We start from the raw sequence: 21,069 nt of genomic DNA on the forward strand, positions 1-21,069 counted from the left end.
GATTTTTTTTTGCTTTATCCTTCTGTGCTCTTAACCTGTTCTTCCTCTCTCCTTCCTCCCTTTCTCCTCTTTTTTTTCCCTCTTCCTTCTTTCTTCCCCTTTTTATATTTTTCCTGCTTAGTGGTCTCTCAACATGGTATCTGTGGTTTGTTATAATTTGGCTACTTCGTCAAATTCTCAGCTGTTATTTTTTCAAATATTTCTTATTCTTTGTTTCCTCTCTTCTGTGGAGTTTCCAGTTACACATTTGTTAGACCATTGGTATTGTTTTGTAGCTCTAGTATCTTTTGTTCCTTTTAATTTTTTACTCTTTTTTTCCTGTGCCTCAGTTTGAATAATTTCTATTGATTTATCTGCAGTTTTAGTGAATATTTCTTCACCTGTGTCCATGTGTTAATAATAACATCAGCATTAATTTTCATCTGTGACTGTCCCCCAAGATTTCCAATCGATTTTGTTCTATAGTTTCTATTTCTCTGTTGAGATTTCCCATATGTTTAAGCATGTTGTCTGTCATTATATTATGTACATTAGATATATTAAATCTTCTAACCTGCTAATCTTAGGTATTGTAAAATTTATTTCCTATAATTCTGACCTCTGGGTCCTGCTTTGTTGACTTCTTTATCCTCTGACAATGGGCAATTCTTGCAATTTTGGTTGTCTTATAATTTTTGAATAAGTGGTGTACATTTTATATTGAAAAATTGTGGAGGCTGAGTTAAACAGTATTTATGTTGAGAAATAGGCATGTCTTTTCTGTCAGACTGTCAATTCTGGAGGGTGTAGAGGGTGGTATCAATCTTGTCAGTAGTTGACCTCATTTTGAGTTTTATTGTTGCTATCATCACTACTGACTTCAAATTCCTTCAGCAGTGGCATGCTATTATCTGTGTTTTGTGTGGTGTGTGGTTTGGGCAGGATTTTTTTCCCTCAATGTTTCTGCTCTGCCCTCAGGTTTCAGCAGTCCCTCTTCACTGCCCCAAGGGGTGAGGTATATCTGCATGCTCTGTAGTCAGCTGTTGTGCTTATTACTTGATCATAAGAGTATGGTGGGTGTGGGGACATAGTTCTTGATTTTCTTGCCCAGATTCATTCTCAAGCAGACTGTGCCTGGGTCTCAGAGGTGGGTGCCTGAGAATCTGCATTCTTCTGATCTGCCTCCTCTTCCCTTCCCTAATGTGACTTATACCTTGCTCCACGTTCCTCAAACTTCTAACCTCCCTCAGGCAGCTTTCTTCTCATTCTGATCTCATCTTCACAGAGAATGTGTATGTGGGGTCTTCTCAGGCCTTCCATTGACACCCCCCTGCATTTATGAGCATTTACTCCTCTTCTGTCCTTTCACAGTGGTATACTATTTGCTAGGATTATATTTTTGTTTATATCTAGAGTTTATTTTTCCATTTGAACTTTGACATCTGATAGTGTAAATATAAAAGCTGATTATAGTAGGAAATATGACTTTTTTCCCCTGTAGTACTTTATATCAATAAGACCAGCTCCACACAAAGAGAACATAACCAGTTAAAGTCACTTATTAATTTGACTAAAATACTTACTACTTCAAAATACCTTGGCTTCTCTGAATATATTTTTATAACAGGCAGATCAAATGGCCTGACAAAAGTCAAGATATTACAAGTTTTACTTAAAGTTTGGGCTTAGTTTTCAATCTTCTGTATATGTCATTAGCAGTATTTCATGACCTTCTTAGAGCTTTCATAGAACAGGGTAATATTTTCATTGTTGATTAGACCTCAGAGACCATAAAGCCCTTTGAGTTACTTTAGCACTTGTGATGATTATTATTTAAGAATTGTTTAAGAGGGGCACCTGGGTGGCTCAGTGGGTTAAGCCTCTGCCTTTGGCTCAGGTCATGATCTCAGGATCCTGGGATCGAGTCCCGCATCGGGCTCTCTGCTCAGCAGGGAGCCTGCTTCCTCCTCTCTCTCTCTCTCTCTCTGCCTCTCTGCCTACTTCTGATCTCTCTCTGCCAAATAAATAAATAAAATCTTTAAAAAAAAAAAAAAGAATTGTTTAAGAATTGTTTGCTTTTTAACCATCTAGATAGAGCCTGTGTTGTATATATTACATGTATTGACTATGAGGCTTTCTTGATTACTTAAATTATAAATTTAGATGAACAGATAAAAGCAGAAGAAGACATAAGAATAGATTTGCATATAGAAAAGGAAGAATGTTACTGTTCATATTAGTTACTTTTGTGTCCATGGTCCTGGGGTTAAAGAGGGAGAGAATAAATAATCACGCAAGAGACTTTTGCCTTTGCTTAATTGGTTAGTTAACTTTTTTCTTTTTGCATAAATCTGTTTCTCTGAATTTAAACAATTGGCTTAATCTTTCAGACAGGGGAAAACAAAGGATGGAGTGGTCCAAAGGCTGGGTTTCCTGAACCAACAAATAACAGTAAGTTTTCACTTTCATGTTGACTACACTTGGTGTTTGTCAGTGGTTCAGTGATTAGACTGGCACTGGATATTTATTGGATCTATTTGGGCTTGAGATGTTGTGGTAGAGACAAGGAAGTCATGGTATTTGATTTTCTGGAGCTGACGGAAGACACAAGCACTCATATTCTTAGCATGGTTTAGTCATTGCAAACTATACCATTTACTCTACATGGTGAGGATCTAATTTTTTAAAGCTGTTTTTGTTGCATCATTGTTATAATATAAAAGAATCAAGAAAGTAAAACAATTATCTATTAACCCATTATACTCTAAAATCTACTGTTTGAAGATGAAATCAGAGAGGGAGACAAACTAGAATAGGAGACAAAGTGCTGAGGATTGCTGGGGTGGGAGAGGAGAGGCGGATGGGGTAACAGGGTGATGGACATTAAGGAGAGCATGGGATATAGTGAGCACTGGTTAGTATATAAGACTGATGAACACTAAACTCTACCTCTGAAGCTAATAATGCACTATGTGTTAATTAATTAAATTAAAAAAATAAAATCAACTGTATCCCATTTCAGTTCTTTTTACGTACACACATATTTTTATATAATTATCTTGTACTGTGTTGTTTTCATTTAACACAGTAAGAAGCATTTTCACATTGTGCTGACTTGTTAGAATGTTTACTATTTTATTTAAGTCGCTAATTGAAATATGAGAAATGTGAGAAATTTTATTCCAAATATAGTGTTATCAGACACTTGAAAATCCCTTTAGTTTATTTCTTTTCTCAGGGGTACATGATCAAACTGTTATGCATTGGAAGCACAAGCATCTTTCTTTAACTTCCTCCCACCTCTCCCAAAAAGCATCTGTTTTCCCTGACGTCACCGTTTTACTATACATCAGTAAAACAAATACCCAGCCAGTGACGACCCTCTGAAATGAAGTCTTCAGTGTAGCCAAATTTATCTAATGTCTAACTCTGTTTCTCTTCCTTATAACTTGTGGAAACTGACTAAGCTTAAGTATGTAAATCATTGTAATGAAGAGTATTCTTTGATATTAACATCTTATCTCTTGATGTAAAATGAAATCAGTAACAAACTTTAATCAAAGCGTGCTTATGAGAATTGCATCCTTGGATCATCAAAACTAGCTTCTTGAAAAGAATATTTCAGTGAGGTAATGGTATTCATGAGTTACTTTCTGGGAATAATTTAAATAATAGGATTCTGAGCCTTTGGTCTATATATATATAAGAATGATGAATGTGATAGGTTTAGCGTATAGCCCAAAGGAAAAAAAAGTGGAATCAGGGGAGGATTCTCAGAGAGTTTGTGTTTAATTCCTTTGATGTTTGAATATATCAGTTTATAATTACTTGGTAGGGGAATATAAGAAACATTAAATTGATTTTAGTTTTTTGTAAAATACTTGGCACAGTACCTGTTTCCTAGTAACTACATAATGAATGTTGATTTTCTTCCATGCCTTTTCCCTCCCTTTTTAAATAAAAATTACATAATTCTATGTAGTCTTATCAAAAATTCCATTCTTACACTTTTTGATTTTTTTTTTTAAAGGTTTATTTATTTAGGCAGAAGGGAGCAGGGTAGACGGGGAAGGGGAGAGAGAATTTCAAGCAGACTCCCTACTGAGCCTAGAGCCTGACATGGGGCTCCATCTCACAGGCCTGAGATCAGACCTGAGCTGAATCCAAGAGTTGGACTCTCAACTGACTATGCCACCTGGGTGCCCCCATTTCTTACACTTTTAGTCTGTCAGATGTTTTTTAATGCACCAGGTGACCAATGTATATGTAGTTTATATTTGAGTAGTTACTTTTGGCACTAGATATTTTTTCAAAGAATATAAACATTATGCTTTTGAATATAGAAGTCAGATAGTTTTAACATGAAATCACAGTATAGATAACCTACAAACTCTTATCATTTTTTTAAAAGATTTTATTTATTGGACAGACAGAGATCACAAGTAGGCAGAGAGGCAGGCAGAGAGATGCCGGGCTCCATCCCAGGTCTCCGGGATCATGACCCGAGCCGAAGGCAGAGGCTTTAACCCACTGAGCCACCCAGGCACCCCCAAACTCTATCATTTAACAATGATATTTTGCCTCTTAGCTTTGACTTTTTTTTTTTTTTTAACTTGCTAAAGGATTTTGGAACTTATTTGCGAGTTGGGGAAGAGATAATACAAAGAAGCCAGTGAGTTTCAGTGATCAGAAATTTGTAAGAATGCATGAAAGATTTGCTTTAGACATAATGTTAGAATGGATGAAGCTATTTGGAGCGAGCTTGAAACTTAACTAAACTGTTAACACTTTAGAACTTCCTTCAGTCTCCAGTAGTTCAAATTGAGAATTTGAGAGAAGGATACGATCCCTCAGCCCTTCCAAACTGTGAGAGGTGACAAAGCCAAAGCCTGGGTTCTTCCGTCTGAACACTGAGTAGTCTCTGCCTCAGGTTATCACAGAGGATGCCGGCAGCCCTGCTCTGAAATGTAACTGTTTTACTCCCTGATGGCTGGTTCTCTCTAGCAGCACTCCAGTGTCCTCTGGAGCCATTTCCTAGCTACTTAAATATAACATTAGCAAAAAGTTTGTTTCTTAGCAATTGATCATTCAAGTGATGAATCCATTAGCTGAAAATTAAATTTGTATATTATGGTAACATTAATGTTAAATTCTTTTTACTTAATTCCTTAAGTTTGAAATTCTGCCCTAACTGGTTTCTGTCTGATGAAGAATAGAGTTTTGCAGGCAAAGATGAGAGTAGGCATCTCTTGGGATGGCGCATGTGGGGGAAGACAAGAATTCAAAGTGTCCTTGCTGGCTGCCACGCTGGCATATTTTCTGACCTTGAGCAACTTGTTTCATGTCTTCTGATTCAATGAGCTCTGTTAAGAGTTATGCATACAAGTTTATAATGCTGAGTATCTTTAATAATCTAACATTTGTAAAATGATTAACCATTCTTGAATAACATCTGCAAAGGTAACATACTACTTTGTAAAAAGTAGAATGTTATCATAAAGTGACTGTATTATTTTCTTTATTAAACTCTATATTACTTTACAAATTATAGTTAGCTAACCATTGTTTGGATAAATATTGTGAAATTAACTTGGAACCATAGTGTACAAAAATTAAATGCAGGGAATGCAGAATTGGAAAGAAGAAAGAAAATTTTAACCTGGCATGGCTAGCACCTAACTCTAAGTAGACAAAAAAAGTTAATGTACATGTGCATTTAATTTTTGAAGTGGAAGATATTTTTTTAAAGATTACAGTCATAAGAAACTGCTAACAATTACAACTAAAAAAATGGTTTAAATGGTTTTGCAAGTGATTGTGATTGCATAGCCTGACTCCTGGCTTGATTGCCTGCAGATTTAAAATATGGACCTAATTTTTGAATGCTTCTCAGGCTTTCTTCATTCTACTGAATTGCAGCAAAAGGTAGACTGACTGTTCTGTGTGTTTTACCCTTTAAATTACTGTCATAGTCATGTTGAAGTGCGAGAACACATAACTGTGATGTGAGGTTTGTGTTAAATTTAGCATGGGGCAATTTTATGCTTGGCATACACATAAAAAGCTAGATTTTTACAGATGAATGACTAACAAGTTTTTTAAAAGATCATGCATTTTAAAGATCTACTGACAGCTCATGGAAAACTTTGTAAAATATTTAGATACAGTTCAGTTGATAATATCTTTTATTTTGTATTCACATTCCATGTTTTTTATTAATAGAGGGTTTTACTTAAAAACAGGTTCATTGTTTCTTAAAGGTGAACTCTAGCTTAATTCAAAATTGGACTAAGCTCAAAGGTATTCACTGGTATGTGCTGAATCCACCCACTAAAAGATTATTTGGAGGCATTTTTCACATAAATATTTTTCCGTTAACCTTTTAAAAAGTTTTATTTAGCCTCTGTGAAATATGCTGGCTCTTCTAGGTTCATTAGAGATGACCCAGGACAAATACTTTTGGGATGGGATAGAATTCTATCTGATAGAATTCAGTATCATAGTTGACTTGCCGAAATTTTTGTCACTTTTCTGTCATATCCTTATATTGTTAAACTTATACATCCTGAAACCAGGAAGCCAAACCATCCCAGTGACATGACTTAAGATAGATTGTAGGCTTGCTTCCCACATGCTGTGTATGTATTTAGAACCCCTGCTTTTTTGTATGGGTGTGGGTGAGGGTTGTACTTTTAATTTTAAGAAAACAGACTAATAGATTCTTTAAGTCTTTTGGGAGTGTCCCTGAACAATTTACTTTTGTGCCTCGCATAACAAAACCACTTTGTAATGAGACAACTAAGTTAGTTCGATTTAAATATTAAACAAAGTGATCATGTTAATTATTTATTTAGACATAAATCCTACGCTGGAAATCTAAGAGTGTAGCTGACTTAGCTATCTACTTTTAAAAGATTGTTAGGTTGTTTGTGCCCTGGCTAGTCGTCTTTGAACGAAGTCCTATCCCGTAAATATAGGTCTGTTGAACTGGCAGCTGGGGCAACAAGACCTACACATCCTCATTGCCTATGCTCTTGTACCTGGTGAGACTGCAGGGGGAGATGCTGGTCCTCCCCTGAGCAAGGGAAGACAGATTCAAATGTTCCGAAAAGACTGTCTCCCTCTTTTCCATGGGTGGCTATGTTGGGCTTGGCTAAGTGATGAGAAGCCTTTTTATTACTTGGGCTGGGATTCTTTTGTCTTGCCCATTGACTCTAGGGAGAAGAGAGGCAGCGTTAAGCTTGCTTCTGTTACAGTCATACAAGTTGAGTTTGTAGTTAAAGGCACATTCATTTATGGAAAAGAATCTGAAACTAGAATGAAAGTCTTTAATTAGATTAACATAGTATATTTTTCTGAAATATTCTTAGGAAAGATTGAATTTAAATTTTCATGAATTTAAAAACTGGTTTGACTCAATTTTTAGACAAAAAAAGTGTCAGATACATGGTTTTTAAGAAAGGCTGCCATGTGAACAGTTTAAAGATGCATTTATTGATTGCAGTATGAGGTTTTTGGTTTTTTTTTTAAGTGTAAGAGCGAAGGATGAAAGCATGAAGAAAAAAAGAGATGGATATAAGTACATAAAAACTGAAAGTGAATTCATGAAGCGGCGTAAGAAAATAAAAAGGCAAATGATAAACAGTGTAAATTGCAGCATATATAGCAACAGGATAAATAAACACAAAGGACACAAATAGGCTAATAATAATAAATTTAAAATATGTATTTATATTTTAAAGATTTTATTTATTTATTTGTTAGAGAGAGAGAGAGAGCGCAAGCAGGGGGAGCAGCAGGCAGAGGGAGAAGCAGGCTCCCTCTGAGCGAGGAGCCTGATGTGGGACTCTCCCAGGACCTGGGGATCATGACGTGAGCTGGCAGCAGCCACTTAACTGACTGAACTACCATCCAGGCAACCCCCCAAAAAAGTATATTTAAAATACTCACAGGGCTGGGGCGCCTGGGTGGCTCAGATGGTTGGGTATCTGCCTTCAGCTCAGGTCATGATCTCCAGGTCCTGGGAATAAGCCCCATGTTGGGACTCCCAGCTCAGCAGGGAGTCGCTTCTCCTTCTCTGTCTGCCTCGCCCCCTGCTTGTGCTCTCTCTCTCTCAAGTGAATAAATGAAATCTTTAAAAATAACAACAACAACAACAAAAAAGATGACAAAAAAACCCCCAAACCACTCATGGGGCGCTTAGGTGGATCAGTTGGTTAAGTATTTGACTTCAGCTCAGGTCATGATCTTGGGGTCCTGGGATCAAGCCCTATGTCAGGCTCTGTGTTTAGCGGGCAGTCTGCTTGAGGATTCTCTCTCTCCCTCTCTGCCCCCCACCCAAATAATGAATCTTTAAAAACAAGACAAAAGGAGTCACAAACTTTGGCCTGAATTGTTCAATGTGTTGAATTTAAACATGGAGTACGTATTAAAGAGCTAGGGCAGTAGTTTTCTATATACTGAAATCCACTTCAGGAAGCTATTATGGCTTTTATTTCTAATTTTAATATGTATGTATTTATTTATTTATTTATTTATTTATAAATAAAGAGAGAAAGAGAGAGAGTGGTGGGGAGGGACAAGGGCAGGGAGAGAGAATCTCAAGCAGACTGTCCCCGGCATGGAGCCCACCACCGGGCTTGATCTTATAACTCTGATGACCTGAGCTGAAATTGAGTCAGACACTTAACTGATTCAATCCAGGTACGTCTCTGACTTTTTTTTTTTTTTTTAAGAAGAGAAAACGTATAGTTTTCTAAAGTGCTGAATGAAATTTTAATTTTAGGTATTTGTTCTGGAAATCTGAAATATATGCTCTTCTCGGAGCTCTATGGGGATCAAAAGGTGTCTAAAACTATCATTTTCATAACTGGAAGAGAGCTTATAATGCCACATCGGTGAAAGTTTCCCAGAGATTGAAAGTTGAAGTACTAATATACCTACTTAACTGATTTTTTCTGTTATAAAAGAAACTCTACAATAAGCAGAAAGAGAAAATCAGGTTAATGCTTATAACTACTTATTCATCAGCTTATCTAGAAAGATGGAGTTTTATAAATCCAGTGTGGTGTATTACAGTTTGCCAAGAAATGTTAAACTTGTGTGTTATTATCTTTAAAGAAAAAACACAACTTGACACATAAAGCACTTAACACATTTAAGTTATGAAGTTGATAATATAATAAGCATTTGTGAACACACCACTCAATTTAAGAATAAGAATATTACAGATATCCTTACCTCCACATTTTCCTCTTTCGTATCCCTTGGCCTCCCATGCCTCTCCACAACAGAGGTGACCAGTCCATCTGCATTTTATATGTAGTCCCTTTACCCTTTATTCCATAGTTTCACCAAATAAGTATGAGTTCTTAACAGTATTTGTTTAGTTTGCTTTTTTTTTAAACTTTAGAAAGATGGTATTCTTTCTAAGCTTTATTCTCCCACTTACTGTAATTTAAGATTAATTTGTTACATTATTGTGTTTCATCCATTATGTGGTTATTGATCCAAATTTGAGTTATTTTTAGGATTTTATTAACGTAAAACTATGAACTTTTCTTAATCTTTCTCTTGGTGCACATGTCTAAGAGTTTGGGGGATCACATCTGCCAGTGGAATTTATATGTTATAGGGCATATGTACATTCAGATTTATAAAAACACCAGTTGTTTTGTAATGGGAGATCCTAAGTGCCCCTCAAAGTATCTACTTCTCCACACTCTAGATATAGACATTTAAAAAATCTTTTACCTTTGATTTCATTTTCAATGATGAATTTAGCTGAAGTTTAATTCCAATTCAACTATATCATTAATCTTATTTTTCTTTTTAGTTTTTTTACAATGGATAAAAATAAATAATGCAAAAAAAGTAAAAAGTCTTCCCCACTTTTGTTCTCATTCACACAGTTTTTACCCTGTCTCCCAAGCAAGTTAACTTATGTTTGGTTTCTTTTGTGCTGTTCCAGAATCTTCCTATACATATACAAGCAAATTCAAGTATGTATTATTATATCTCCTACTGTTCCAGACACACTGTTGTACAATTTTCTCTTTTCACTTAACAGTATGTCCTGAAGAGCCTTTCATATTGATATGCATAGGACTTTTTTATTATTTAACTAGTTCCTAACTGATGGGCATTTAGATGGTTTATGTTATTTTTCTATTATAAATTATCCTGTTGTATAAAACCTCATACATATATCATTTTACGTGTGTGTTAGCATATTTGTTAGGTAAATTCCTACAAGTGGAATTACTGAGTCAAAGAATATGAAAACGTATAAATTTTGATAGATGTAGCCAGGTTATACTTAGTAGAGATTTAACAATTTACATTCCTACCAGCATTATATGAGATTTCCTGTTTCCCCACAGCTTTAGAAACACAATGTGCTGTCAAACTCCTGGATCTGTGCCAACCTGATAGTTGAAATATGGTATTCAGTATAGTTTTATTTTGCATTTCTCCTATTGTGAATGAAATTAATGAGATTAATTATATTTTTGTATGTTTATGAGCCATTTCTATACTTTTTATGTCAGTGGTGTCATAACTAGTGCTCATTTTAAAGTTAGATGTTGGTCTTCTTTCTTATTTGATTAGAGAGTGTATGTGCCTTTATAATAGGACTTGCCAATATTTTTCAAGTTCTCTTTGTTTATGGTGAAATCTTCTTTTAAAGTTTGGTTTTCTTTTTAGCATATTTGCATGGTCTTTCTTTTATAGTCCATATAGCACTTGTAATCTTAACATAGTTAATAATGCCTTCCCCACTGTGAAATTATAAAAAAATTCTCTTACATTATCTTCTGGAACTTTTATAAGAAGTTTCTTTTTTTTGTCTTTAAATCTGTGGTCCATCTGGGATTTATACTGCAAGTATGGCTTCAGTTTTAATCCCCACGGCGTTGATACTTTACCGTTATCATATACTAAGATTCTGTATTTGGTTTTGTTCTGGACTTTTTGTTTTCTTCTCTTCATTTGACTGTCCATGCACCGATTTTAATCATTGTGTCTTTATTGTGTTTTAACATGAATCAATTTAAAACTCCATTTATTTAAAACAAATATGAACAGAGAAGTGCTCGATCCATGATCTTTCAGCACATACTACATGGAGTACATGTGGTTGGAAAGATAAAAATCCCCTTGACATGAGAAGTAAAAGGAGTAAGGGTAGTCAAAGGAAGAGGCAACTGTATGCTTGAGGGCTATTAGGTTTAAGATTCAGGAAGGCAGTGGTGATAGTCTCCCTAAAACTTCTGCATACAACAGATGTGGCATTTATTCTTTCATTTATTCAGAAAGTGTCTCTTGACTGCATGGTACTATTTTTGGTACTATTGGTGATTGCAATAACATTTTTTAAAGTTGAAACTGCTTCTTGGAAAGCTAATCAATCTAAAAGATAAACATGGTTAACCACCCCTCCCCAAGGGAAAAGGAGGGAAGACTTAAAAAATAAGTGTAAACTAGGGGGAAAAAACCCAATTGTTTTGATTTAAAAAGTAAATCATGAGAGCACAGTACCTGACATTGTAATTTCATTTGAACAATTGAAAAGAAAATGGTCGTTTTACTTTTTCCCCACTGTATCAGTTGTCTTAGTTACCATTTAGACCTGTGCTTCTCAGCTTGGTGTTGCTCTACTCAATATAAAAATAGGTGTTGTTATTGGTATTTCAATAACCTAATAGAAATACTGCATTCTTTCTTAGTAGATTTATTGCTTTGAATTAGAAATGTATCTCTGAATTTCTATCTCAAGTTGTTCTGAATCTCAGATTGATATTCTTTGGTAGAAGAAACCAGAAGATGATTTATTATCCTAAATATTACCCTAAATAAATACAATCTGTCTGAAAGGCAGATCCTTGAGCTATGGTATGCATAGAAAAAAAACAATACAAGCAGTCTGAAGTGTGAAAAGTTTGGAGAATGTCCAACCTCTCATTTTACAAACAGGATAATTGAGTCTTGGGTGATATATTAATTTGCTTGAGGGACAGTAAGTTAGGTAGAGGTAGTAAAGACTTAAACTTGTATCTTCTGATTCTAAGGTCCACCTTTGCCACTATACAACGTGTTTATTTCCATATATATCACTTGCTAATAATTAAGAAAAACTGAATAATGCTTTTTCTAAGAAATTCCACTAAAATTAAGTATGCATTTTCTTGAAAGAATGTTTTGTATATCACGTACCAGAATCTTTTTTAAAGAACATTTAGGATGTTTCATAACATGGAAAATGTCCAAACTATTGTTTCAGATACCAGTTTGATATTTGGGTGGATCATGTAAAAACACTAAAATGGCTGAGAAAGCATGTGAAATGTTTATTTTAACAATGGAACAGCCATCTGCATTACATGATTTTTCTTAAGACTTAAAAAACTTCAATAATAGTCCATTTTAAAAAACACTCAACAGGCTTTTTGGGTGATGTTATTCAAGTGTATTGTTTTATTCCAAGCTTTCTGGTTTGTGTTAAGATGATTCATAGGCTTTTAGAGCTGAAAGAGATTTTCAAGTTCTTCTAGTCTAATTCATTTTACAGATCAAGAAAGCAAGGTAAAGAGGCTATCTCCTGCTGCAATTCAAACTCAGATAGGGAGGCTTCAGTCTAGTACATTTACCACCATGCTATTGTCTTGTCTTTGTTACACTTTGTGCTAATACAAAATGTCAGACTATTTTTAAATTTTCTATTTTTTAAAAAAGATTTTTTTAAAGCAGATTTAGATTTTACAACAAAATTGCAAGGAGGGTACAGAGATTTCCTGTATATCCTCTATCCCCACACATGTACAGCCTTCCCCATTGTCCCTGTCACTCACCAGAATGGTTCATTTGTCACGAAGGATGAACCTCCATCAATACATCATAGTCACTCAAATCCCATAGTTTACCGTAGGCTTCACTCATGGTGTTGTACATTTTACAGGTTTGGACAGATGTCTAATGGTATATATCCATCGTTACAATATCATACAGACTATTTTCACTGCCCTAAAAGTCCTCTGTGCTTTGCCTGTTCATCTCTTCCACTCTCCCCCAAGCCACCAATCTTTTAATCGTCTATAGTTTTTCCTTTTCCAGAGTATCATGCAGTCGGAGTCATAGATACATATTCTTTTAAGATTGGCTTCTTTTGGGCACCTGGGTGACTCATTTGGTTAAGCGGCTGCCTTTGGCTTAGGTCATGATCCTGGAGTCCTGGGATTGAGTCCTGCATCAGGCTCCCAAGCTCCATGGGGAGTCCGCTTCTCCATCTGACCTTCTCCCCTCTCATGCTCTCTCTCACACTCTCTCTCTCAAATAAATAAATAAAATCTTTAAAAAAAAAAAAAGATTGGCTTTCACATAGCAATAAGCATTTAAGATTCTTCCACGTCTTTTCATGACTTGGTAGGTCATTTCTTTTTAGTGCTGAATAGTATTCCATTGTCTGGATGTATCACAGTTTATCCAGTCACCTACTGAGGGACATCTTGGTTGCTTCCACATTTTCCAATTAACGGTAAAGCTGCTGTGAACACTTGTATGCAGGTTTTCGTGTAGACATAATTTTTAACTCCCTTGAATAAATACCAAGAAGCACAATTGCTGGATTGTGTGGTAGGAGTACTGTCTTCCAGAGTGGCTGTACCATTTTGCATTCCCACCAGCGATGAGTGAGAGCTCCTGTAACTCCGTGTCCACATCAGCATTTAACAGTGGTGTCAGTATTCTGGATTTTGGCCATTCTACTAAGTAGGTAGTGATCTTTCATTTTATATTTTTATTTATATTTCCTATGATATGGAACATCTTTTTATATGGTTATTTGCCATGTGTATATATTCTTTTTTTTTTTCCCATCTGTGTATCTTCTTTGGTGAGGTGTCTGTTAAGGTCTTTGGCCTATTTTTAATTGGGTTGTTTATTAATTGGGTTATTGTTGAGTTTTTAGAGTTCTTTGTATATTTTGCATAATAGTCCTTCATCAAATATGTATTTTGCAAATACTTTCTCCCAGTCTGTGACTTGCCTTATAATTCCTTTACTGTTGTCTTTTTGTTTTTGTTTTTGTTTTTGTTTTTTTTTAGGGCAGAAGTTTTTAATTTTAATCAAGTCTAGCTTATCAATTGTTTTTTCATGGATCTTGTTTTAGTGTATAACGACAAAGGCATTACCATACTCAAGGTCATCTAGATTTTCTCCTATATTATCTTCTGGAAGTTTATTAATTTTTCATTTTACATTTGGGTCTACTGGTTTTGTGAAAGGTGTAAGGTCTGTATCTAGATTAATTTTTGTGTGTATGGATATCCAGTTGTTCTAACACCATCTGACAGTTGAAGAGATTGTCTTTGCTCCACTGTACTGCCTTTGTTCCTTTGTCAAAAAATGAATTGACTATACTTATGGGGGTTTATTTCTGGGCTTTCTCTTTTGTTTCTTTAATCTGTTTGTTCTTTCACCCATACCACATTGTCTTGATTACTGTAGCTCTCTAGTGACTCTTGAAATTGAGTAACATCAGTCTTCCAATTTTGTTCTTCACCTTCAATATTGTGTTGGCTATTTTGGGGGCTTTTGCCTCTCCATATAAACTTTAGAATCAGTATGTCAGTATTCATTAATAACTTGTTGGGATTTTGATTGTGATAGCATTGAATTTATTGGTCAAGTTGGGAAGAACTGACATACTGACAATATTGAGTCTTCCTATCCATGAACATGGAATCTCTCTCCATTTATTTAGTTCTCTTTGATTTTTTTCTTTAGGGTTTTATAGCTTTCTTCATAGAGATGTTGTACATGTTTTGTTAGATTTATACCTAAGAATGTTATTTTTTGGGTGCTAATATACGTGGTATTGTTTTTTTTATTATATTCAGTTAGCAACTGTATAGTACCTCATAGTTTTTGATGTATTTTGTTTTTAATTTCAAATTCCACTTGTTCATTATTAGTATATGGGACATTGACTAATTTTTTCTCATTTAAATTCAATTACTTAACATACAGTGTATCATTAGTTTCAGATATACAGTTCATTTATTCATCAATTGCATATAATACCCAGTGCTCATCACATCATGTGCCCTCCTTAATGCCTGTCACCCAGTTACCCCATCCCCCCACCCACCTCCTATTTATTATTTTTAAATTAAATTTTGTATATTTTTTTTATTATGGCTAAAAGCATGTTATACATGAGATCTGCCCTTTCAACAGATTTTTAATGCACTGTATAGTATTGTTAACTGTAGGCACAATGTTGTACAGCAAATCTCTAGAACTTTTTCACTGTGCATGACTGAAGTTTTGTACTCATTGAACAGCAACTCCCCATTTTTCCTTCTTCCCAGTCCTTGGCAGTGACCATTCTACTTTCTGTTTTCTGTGAGTTTGACTACTTTAGATACCTTATATATGTGGGATCATGTAATGTTTGTCTTTCTGTGTCTGGCTTATGTCACTTAGTATAATGTTCTCAAGGTTCACGCATGTTATTATATATGACAGGATTTCCTTCTTTCTATGGCTAAATAATATTCTTTTTTTTTTTAAAGATTTTATTTATTTATTTGACAGACAGAGATCACAAGTAGACAGAGAGGCACGCAGAGAGGGAGGAAGCAGGCTCCCTGTTGAGCAGAGAGCCCGATGTGGGACTCGATCCCAGGACCCTGGGATCGTGACCCGAGCCGAAAGCAGAGGCTTTAACCCACTGAGCCACCCAGGTTCCCTAAATAATATTCTACTGTATGTATATGCCATTCTTTTTTATCCATTCATCCATTGATGGAGATTAGATTATTTCTACTTTTTGCTGTTGTGAATAAAGCAGCAGTGAACATGAGAATGCAAATTCTCTTTCAGATCTTGTTTTCGGTTCTTTTAGATAAATACCCAGAAGTGGGGTTGCTGTTTCATGTGGTAGTTCTTTTTATAATTTTTTGAGTTATCTCCATACGTTTTTCCATTATGGGTGCCCTATTTTACATTCCCACTAGTTGTGTACAAGGGTTCAGATTTCTTCACATCCTCATTAATATTTCCTTTTTTTTTCTTTTAAGTAATGGCCATCCTACTAGGGGTGAGGTGATGCCTCATTAACATTTTGATTTGCATTTCTTTGATCATTGGTGATGTCAAGCATCTTTTAATATACCTGTTGGCTGTTCGTATGTCTTCTTTGGAGAAATATCTGTTCAAATCCTTCCCCTGCATATTTTTAAACCAGATTATTAGTCTTTTTGTTGTTGAGTTGTAGGAGTTCTTTATATATTTTGAGTATTACCCCCTTATAAGATACATGGTTTGCAAATATTTTCTCCCATCCCATAAGTTGCCTTTTCACTCTGTTGATGGTTTCCTTCTCTGTACAGAAAATTTTCAGTTTGAAATAGTCCCACTTGTGTCTATTTTTGCATTTTTTGCCTGTGCTTTGGTATCATATTTAAGAAATCATTGCCTGGATTTTATGCTTAAATCTTTAATCCACTTTGAGTTGATTTTGTGTGTGTGTATATGGTGTAAAGTAAGGGTCCAGTATCATTCCTTTGGTTCTGGATATCCAGTTTGCCCAACACCACTTGTTGAATGTGCTGTGTTTTCCTCATTGTGTATTCTTGACAACATTGTGAAAGATTACTTGACCAAATATATGGGAATTTATTTCTGGACTTTCTGTTCTGTTCCGTTGGCCTATATGTCCATTTTTATGCCAGTCCCCAGAGTTTTGATTACTCTAGCTTTGTAATGTTTCAAAATCAGTAAGTGTGGTGTCTTTAGCTTGATTCTTCTTTCTCAAGATTGATTTGCCTATTTTATAGTTCCATATGAATTTTAGGGTTTTTTCCTGTAAAAAGAGCCAGTGGTATTTAGATAAGGATTGCATCAAATCTGTAGATGGTTTTGGCAGTATGGACATTTTAATAATATTAAATTTAATAATTCACAATTATGAATAATCTAAATATTATATTTTTATGCTATTGTAAATGTATTGTTTTCCTAATATCCTTTTCAGATAGCTTGTTAGTGTATAGAAATCCAAACTGATTTTTGTGTGTTGACTTTATGTCCTCCTGTTTTGCTGTATTTATGTATAAGTTCTAACAGTTTGTGGAATCTCTCATGTTTTCTGCAGGTAAGATCATATAATCTGTGACCAGACATAATTTTACTTCTTTATATACAGTTTGAATGCTTTCTCTTTCTTTTTCTTGCCTAATTGCTCTGGTTAGAACTTCTAATATTTATTGAATAGACATATCAAAAATGGGGATCCTTGTCTTGTTCCTATTCTTAGGTGAAAAGCTGGACTATTTTTGTGAGATTTTTTTCTCTTGCAGTATGAAGCCTCTGATGTCACTTCTCTCAGAGGGAGGAGTCTTTAGTGTGTATGTGGTCAAATGGGGATAACAGTAAATTTAGTAGGGCTCTATTTTACTCTCTGTCTGATCTCTGTTAAGTTTTCTGCCTTTGTTGATTTAACACTCAGCTGCTGGATTCTACTAATTGCTGGCAGATAGCCCTGTTGTTTTCTTGGGACATAAATTGTTGTCAGTCTGATCCAATTACATTTGGATCCCTTTTCAGAATATTTTTTGAGGCCATTATTTCAGGTTTTGACCCCAAGAGCACTCTTCTTGTCTGTCTCTTTCCCTGGTTCTTTCTGGGAAACTGACAGGTTTACAGTATAGCTTCCTGCTGCTTTCATGAAGTTAGCAGACTCCTGTGAATTGCTAACCACCAAAATCTCCAGTGTTTTCAAGAATGCTCTTAGGCTTAAACTTTCCCATAATCCATTTCAAATAGAGTCATTTCATTTGAGAGATCTCTACAGCTCTGTTAAGGACTACCTCATCCCCTGGGCATAATTTCTGAGTCAGTGCTCTGGAGTGAGAATGGGGACAATTGTCACTTCTCTGAGAGTGACACCCCTGCTTTATGACCAGAGTGTTGGGCAGGGGAAGTAGGCTCTGTTGCCCTTAGCTTGCATTTCCTGACATGAACCTCACTCCTCTGAGCAAGCTGAGGGAGGGATGTCAGTTCCCACGTTTTTTTTTCAGCCTGCTGAGCTTGTGTAGAGCCTTTGCTGTATGAGTGGGGGCTGGATGGAAGAAGGGATTGCCCAGTTTCATGGCCATGTATGTGAGGAATTTAGCTTTTTCAGCTTACAGCTAGGGGAAATGAGATATTCTGATAGTCTGCCCTTCCTGGTAAAATGCCATATTCCTTAACAGAAGACTGAGGAGAAAGAGAGCCCCCACCACCATCTTCTTAGCTGTTTATGGGGGAGGAAATGGGTCATGGCTCAAATGCCACAGATTCTTGTTTTTACCAAGATTTGCTAGATTTTCTTGATCAGTGACTTAGTATAATGACTTCTGATGCAAAACCTGGAATTATGCTAAATGTCCCATGATCTCTATAAGACTGACCTCCCTTCAGATACCAGCCGCTATTGGGGGTTTTCTAGGACCACTCTCACTTCTGACCAACTATTTATAAATTCACGGCTTTTCATGGCCCTTTAGATTTGATAATTCACTAGAATGATTTATAGAATCCGGGAAAGCCCTATACTTAAGATTATGATATTTTTATAGCAGAATGGATACAAATCAGAACCAGCCAAGAGATGTATAGGGTGAGATATGGGAGGCTCCTAAACACAAAGCTTCCAATCCTTTTCTCATGAAGTCAGGGTGCATCACCCTTCCTTACACATCATGTGTAATATGCACAGAGTATTGCCAGCCAGGGGGGCTCACTCAAGTTTTCAGATTGCCCAGAATTTTTATGAGATTTCATTTTATAGGCATAACTGATTGAATCATTCATTGGCCAGGAAGTTGATACCAGTCTCCAGCTCTCTCCTTTCTCAGAAATTGGGCTGATATAATTTGATTCAAAGCTCTAACCATCTAATCACATAGTTGGTTTTTCTGACATGGCCATCACCCATCCTGACTCATTTTGTTAGCATAAACTCTGATGTGGTCCAAGGGGTCCCCCATGAATAACAAAAGAAATTCCAAGGATTTAGAGGCTACCTCCTAAGAACTGGGGACAGAGTCTAGCCAATTTTTTTATTACATTGGAAAATGTCTTGTTTGCTGTATGCACTTAGAACAATTTCCAGAAACTTAAAAAGGTTTTTTTAAATTAATAGTTTTCATTATGGTTGTTTGATGGGGGTGGGTTAATAGATCTCCTCATGTCCTCTTTTGGAAATAGAATGCCCTGCTCTTTTTTTTTTATTAGTATTTGATTAATATTTATAAGAAAAACTTCCTTATCCTTAACTTTTAACTTGCCTATCTCATAATACTTGGAGTTTCTTTTAGACAGCATATAATTGGGTCATATTTTAAAATCTACTCTGCCAATCTCCCTTTAATTTGTTTATTTAGGTCATTTATATTTAATATAATTATTGGTATGTTAGGGTTTAAGTCTGCCATTTTATTTTTCCTATCTATTCTTTTTTGTTGTTTTTTTTTCCTTGCTTCCTATGGGTTACTTGATCACTCTTTAGAATTCCAGTTTGATTATCTAGACTACTTTTGAGTGTATCTCATTATATAGCCTTTTCTTTTTAGTGGTTACCTTAGGTATTACTTTATATAACTTATCATAATGTTGTTTACTAATATTGTTATTTTACACTTTAGATAAAATATAGAAATCTTAACCTCCCTTTTTATCCATTTACCTTTCTTATTTATAATTGTCCTAAGTATGTCCTCTCTATATGTACATATATACATATATACCTACTTTTATTTATTTATTTGGTAGGCTCCATGCCCAATGTGGGGCTTGAACTCATGACCCTGAGATTGAGAGTCACATGCTCTACTGTCTAAGTCAGCCCAGGCACTCAGCCTGGTGCCCGTCCTCTTTTACATTTAGACTGACATCAGATAGTAGTATAATTTTTGCTTTGTATAAAAAAAAATTAAAAAAAAACTCAAGAGATATTCTAGTATATTTACCCATATTATTTGATTACCATGTTTCTTCTTCCTTCTTTACATTCTGTGATTCCTTCTTTTTTTGTTTCCTTTCTGCTATAGAGGATTTGGTGTAGCCTTTCTTTTAGGGTGAGTTTACTGGTGAAAATTGTCTTAGTTTTCCTGTATCTGAGAATGCTTCAATATCCCCTCCCCTTCATTCCTCAAGTTTTTTGTTTGTTTTTTTTTCTGGATACAGAATTCTTTTTTTTTTTTTTTTTAAGATTTTATTTATTTATTTGACAGGCAGAGATCACAAGTAGGCAGAGAGGTAGGCAAAGAGAGAGAGGAAGAGGCAGGCTCCCACTGAGCAGAGAGCCTGATGTGGGGCTCCATCCCAGGACCCTGGGATCATGACCTGAGCTGAAGGCAGAGGCTTTAACCCACTTAACCACCCAGGCACCCCTGGATATAGAATTCTGAGTCAACAGTACTTCCACTCCCCTCAGCACTTGATGAATATTGTGCTTTTTCTTTTTGGCACCCCTGATTTAGGATGAGAATCTACTGTCACTTGAATTGTTTTTCTCAGGTTAAGTTTTGCTTTTTTTCTGACTGCTTTCAAGATTCCTTTTCTTTGTCTTTAGTTTTTGGAAGTTTAATTATGATGTGTTTTATTGTGGATTTCTTTATGTTTTTCCCACTTGGGGTTCACACAGCATTTTGAATTTGTGAGGTTTTTTGATTCTTGCCAATTTCAGGCATTTTCAGCCATTATTTCTTCAGTGCTTTTTTCAGCCCCGCCCTCTTCCTAAAATCTAAGTGTAGATTTTAGATCTTCTTTTGTAGTCTCACTAATCTTTGAGGTATTCATTATTCATTTTTTCCAGTCTTTTTTTTTCTCTGTTGTTTGTATTGGGTAACTTCTGTCTTTTTAACTTCTACTTCACTAATTCTTTCTTCTGTTCCCTCCATTCGGCCATTGAAACCATCCACTCAGATTTTTATTTCAATTACTGTGTATTTTTGTTCCAAAATTGTCATTTGGTTTCCTTTTTATCTTCCATTTCTTTTCTGAGACTTTCTGTTTGCCAAAGCTCTCTGTTTTATATTTGTT

At 35.4% G+C, this 21,069-nt stretch overlaps 1 protein-coding gene across 11 annotated transcripts in view; it reads left to right on the top strand.

Moving 5' to 3' along the window:
* STAU2 (staufen double-stranded RNA binding protein 2) overlaps positions 1-21,069 on the top strand; it is a 322,366-nt gene that overhangs the window by 154,036 nt on the left and 147,261 nt on the right. For all 11 annotated transcript variants that reach the window (XM_080800581.1, XM_080800579.1, XM_080800583.1 and 8 more), the window contains one exon: positions 2,370-2,430. In XM_080800581.1, the coding sequence (XP_080656707.1) occupies positions 2,370-2,430 (61 nt within the window). The remainder of the gene's footprint in view (positions 1-2,369; positions 2,431-21,069) is intronic.

Source organism: Martes martes (assembly GCF_963455335.1).
Source record: "Martes martes genome assembly, chromosome: 4".
Classification (NCBI taxonomy): Eukaryota; Metazoa; Chordata; class Mammalia; order Carnivora; family Mustelidae; genus Martes; species Martes martes.